A 4355-nucleotide genomic window follows, 5' to 3' on the forward strand; every position below is an offset into this window, starting at 1 on the left:
AATAAGTGAGACGATATTAACAGAGGAATATACACGATCTTAATTGTTCAAGATGATAAGAAGAGAAACAACGTTATCGAAGATGATGAATATGAGAGCGAATGTTATCAAAAATTACGAAAAAGATAAAGAATAATAAATATGAAAGATATACAAAGTATGAGATGAATAACTCGAAAACGACGATCGTGAAAAAATTGGAAAGAAGAAGAAAATCAGATTTGAAAGATCGTTATAAAAGATTAAGGGCAAATAAGGAATTCTGAAAAAAAATAATTTGCCTTAATAGACTTGTTATACGAGCCATAAAAAGTTTACAGTTTTGTTACGTTTATGTAAGCTTTCTTAATGTATACATAGTTTGTATATATTTATTATTCTTGAAAAATCTCTTGATTTCTTTTCGATAATAAGTTATAAGTAAATAAAATAATAATCTACAAAAAGAGTCAGTTTTAAATATAGAAAATGAAATAAAATATATACTTATAAAATACAACAAACTTTCATATTATTACCGATAGAAATAAAATATATTTTTATAAAATACAGCAAAATTTCATATTATCACTAATAGACTTCTATGGATATCTATTATCTATCTTAATAGATATGGATAGAGTATGAAATTTTGTTATATTTTATAAATATTTTATTATAATGTTTTATCATTTACGATAATTTTTTAAAAAAATGAATAGATATATATATATATATATATATATATATATATATATATATATATATATATATATATATATGAAACACCAAACGTATATAAAAAGTTTAATTGAGAATTATACTTTTCACAAATGATTCAAATCTACCCTTAAAAGCATCTCTGTTATCTTATCCTTTTCTTTCTCTCTTCTTATTTCTTCTTTCATTCTCTCCAACTCCCAAACTATTCCTTCAATCTTCACTTCAATGACATCATCACTTATCTCAAAAGCACTCTCCACCACCCTTACAAGCCTCCACAAACTTGCCACCATTATTAGTCCGCCCCCTTTCCTCTCCGCCACCGCCTCCAAAATCAACGCCACAATGGCTACCACGCCATCCACGACGCAACCTGGTCGTCTAAAAAACGAAAGACCCAACCCCAGCATCACAGCTGCCGTCTTTGCAGAGAGAAAGGTCAAGATGGAAATGCTCACCCAATGAAAGTATGAAGCTTTTTCTTCATCTTTTCCGTGTGAGCCACAAGATATTAACGAAGACGAAAGTTCGAGAAGGGTGATGATAAGGTCCATTACGAGGAGAAAAACGGTGATGATATGAGCAGGTGTGGATTCAAGGAAGATGATTAAATGGACTCTCCAAGACGAAAATGTGTCAAAGTTATTTGGAATTGGGGAGAAGAAGAGAGCTCGCCATTTTCGACGTCTTTCATAGAGTTTGGCGATGTCATGAATAGACAATTCTAAGGATTCTATGGTGGTGGCCGTGGTGACGGATTGCAGCGTAGATGAAGAGTTTAAGAAGTTGGAGAGAATAGCCATGGAGGTGAATGAGCTTGAGTTGTGATATCAATGGAAGGGATTTAAAGTTTATAAATGGAAAATGGAAGAGAAAAATGTTAACATGGTGTGGAGGTTACGTTAGGAGATCAAGTGGCCGCCGCCTTCAAAATCAAGTTGTGCGGTGAAAGGTAAATTAAATGCTTAAAGCATAATTTTTATACAACAAGCTTCTACTCAATTTTCCTAAAATCTTCTGCTAAATTCTAAAATAAAATACCCAAATATCCAAATCAAGGTAAAACTTATATTATCAATCTTTATATCTCATATATTATAAAAAAAAATTAATCTCACTTTCAATAAATGTTCACACATTTGAACGTAATTGACAATCTAATTTATAAAAGATATAAGAAGTTTAAGAATGAATTCAAAAATGTAATAGTTGTCTACGTCTCTGTATTTTAAATAATGTTTTTATTTCAGAATTGCATTTCTCAAATCACGAGTAACAGGTGTATGTATTGCATTTTAAAACGTATTAATTAGTAGAAAAAATAACAATAAGAGAAAAAATAGATTTTCTAGAAACTTTTAATTTACTATCATTACAAAAACTTTCATACATATAACAAGGTGAAGTTAGTCATTTTTTTAATATTTCGTGTTTGGCGTTTCATTTTTCTTCTTCTTACTGCAACTTCTTTCTATGATCTTTTTTTTCTTTTTCTTTTTTTTGTTGTGATCTTTTTATATCGTGTTTTTTCTTTTCCTCCTCTTTTTTTATGTCGTTTAGATTTGGGGAACAAAATCTGATTTCTTTTTTTTTTCACTACGATTTCTTTTCATGGTCCTTCTTCTTTTCCTTCTCTTTTTTTATGTTGTTTAGATTAGTGTAACAAAATCTAAAAGATCGTGTATAAATGTAACGACCCAACTTTCCGGACTAAGCTGAGGTCATTACTTAATACTACGACTCGACCACACAACACAAAATTTATAATGAACCAGCTACGATTTCTTAAAACGTTAGGAATATAACAACAAAACGGTATCGGGCCCTGTTTCAAATCACAGTTGCAAAAGTTTTGAATAAAATCTCAAGTCATCAAATCCAAAATTCACAAAGGTTTCAAATAAAATTTGTAAGTTATCAACAGAAAATCACCAAAACAGATATTCTAACAAAATACATCAGCGGAAGCGAAAATAAAATCAGACACGTCCATATGGCCTTCACGCATCCTTTCTGCCCCTCGTCGGTCTGCCCCTAGCCGTGCCCTTACCAGAAAAGTTAAGAAGAGAAAGGGTGAGTATAAACATACCCAGTAAGGGACCCACTACTGGGCCCGTTAGGGGACAACAGTTAACTTCCTATTCGGGGGTGCCCTACATAACAGTCTAGTGGTTCCGTAGAACGCACATATCAGTCCAGTGCTCCCGAAGGATGCATATATCAGTCTAGTGCTCCCGGAGGATGCACATATCAGTCTAGTGCTCCCGAAGGATGCACACATCAGTCTAGTGCTCCCGAAGGATGCACCTATCAGTCTAGTGCTCCCGAAGGATGCACACATCAGTCTAGTGCTCCCGAAGGATGCACACATCAGTCTAGTGCTCCCGAAGGATGCACACATCAGTCTAGTGCTCCCGAAGGATGCACACATCAGTCTAGTGCTCCCGAAGGATGCACACATTAGTCTAGTGCTCCCGAAGGATGCACACATCAGTCTAGTGCTCCCGAAGGATGCACACATCAGTCTAGTGCTCCCGAAGGATGCACATATCCGTAAGGCACACTACCCCATAGATGAAGCTAACCGTTACCCCTCAGTCCATACTAAACCGTCCACAACAGTCACACCCCAACGGCATTCATATTACAGTTTCGCCATAGGCTTTGTCACTCAGATAGTATAGGTTTAAACAACTACACCCTCAGTTGCTATACGCGTCACCAATTCGCACACCATTAGGGAAAACCCTAGACTCAATCAACTAACCAACCAAAACCGGACTCACTGTCCTTCCCCGTCCAAACTCCATGATCAACATCCAGACCAATGAGTACTACATACTGAACCGTAACTTCAAGGTCCATCAATATAGAATCCCAATCTACAATTAGCAGTCACAGTACCTTTACATCAGACAAAATATAATAACAGTGCTTAACAGTCAACACACATACAGTTATTCAGTACAGTCACTAACGTGTAATCCCCTGTGGATTACTACGTTTCCAGCCTCGATCTGAGGTCCAGTAGTAGGAAAACCCTTACATGATACTCGGTTATGCCTCTCGATCGAATCCACGCTCAACAGATCAACCTAAACGAAAACACAAAGGTTTTAGTTGATAACTCTAGTAGAAGTCGTTTTAGAAGGTCCGAAGCACATCCGTTGACTTACCCGAGGAAAGAAGGCAATCTCTAATTCAACTTGCCGCGGAACCCGAGGACGAATGCGCCAACTCCTTAATACCTTCAAGGGATGAAAAGTAGAATCATATCTTATTCCAATATTCCAATTCGAATTGGACGTAGCAACATCAGGGAATTCATCAAAATAATCCTTACCGAAGACTCACCGTGGCCCGGAGTGGAGTAAGGAAGACTTAGGTGGCTTGGTGAAACAAGGAGCTCGGCTCGGCTTGAAGGCGTTCGGCTCGGCTCGGCTCGACTCCACCTCGACTCGGCTCGGCTTGGCCTCGGCTCACAGCTCGGCTTGTGGCTCGGCTCAACTCGGCTCGCGGCTCGGCTCAGTGCGGCTCGCGGCTCAGCTCACTCGGCTCACTCGGCTCGGCTCACTCGGATTCGTGTGTGGCTCGCGGCTCGGACTGGAAGCGGGTCTCGGGTTAAATGCGGGTCCTCGGGTCGGGTTGGATGA

The 4355-nt window shown here is 37.7% G+C and overlaps 1 protein-coding gene across 1 annotated transcript; it reads right to left on the reverse strand.

The window, feature by feature from the left end:
* Nucleotides 1–777: 777 nt before the first annotated feature.
* On the reverse strand, nt 778–3393 carry LOC103502240 (uncharacterized). Its single transcript, XM_008466105.2, has one exon. The coding sequence runs from the start codon at nt 1503–1505 to the stop codon at nt 807–809; it is 699 nt and encodes a 232-aa protein (XP_008464327.2). The 5' UTR covers nt 1506–3393; the 3' UTR covers nt 778–806.
* Between the last annotated feature and the right edge of the window lie 962 nt (nt 3394–4355).

This window comes from Cucumis melo, chromosome 3, assembly GCF_025177605.1.
Source record: "Cucumis melo cultivar AY chromosome 3, USDA_Cmelo_AY_1.0, whole genome shotgun sequence".
NCBI classification, from domain to species: domain Eukaryota; kingdom Viridiplantae; phylum Streptophyta; class Magnoliopsida; order Cucurbitales; family Cucurbitaceae; genus Cucumis; species Cucumis melo.

Bases quoted from the DNA above. Each gene is read 5' to 3' on its own strand.
- LOC103502240 (XM_008466105.2), bottom strand. From the start codon at position 1,505: ATGGCTATTCTCTCCAACTTCTTAAACTCTTCATCTACGCTGCAATCC.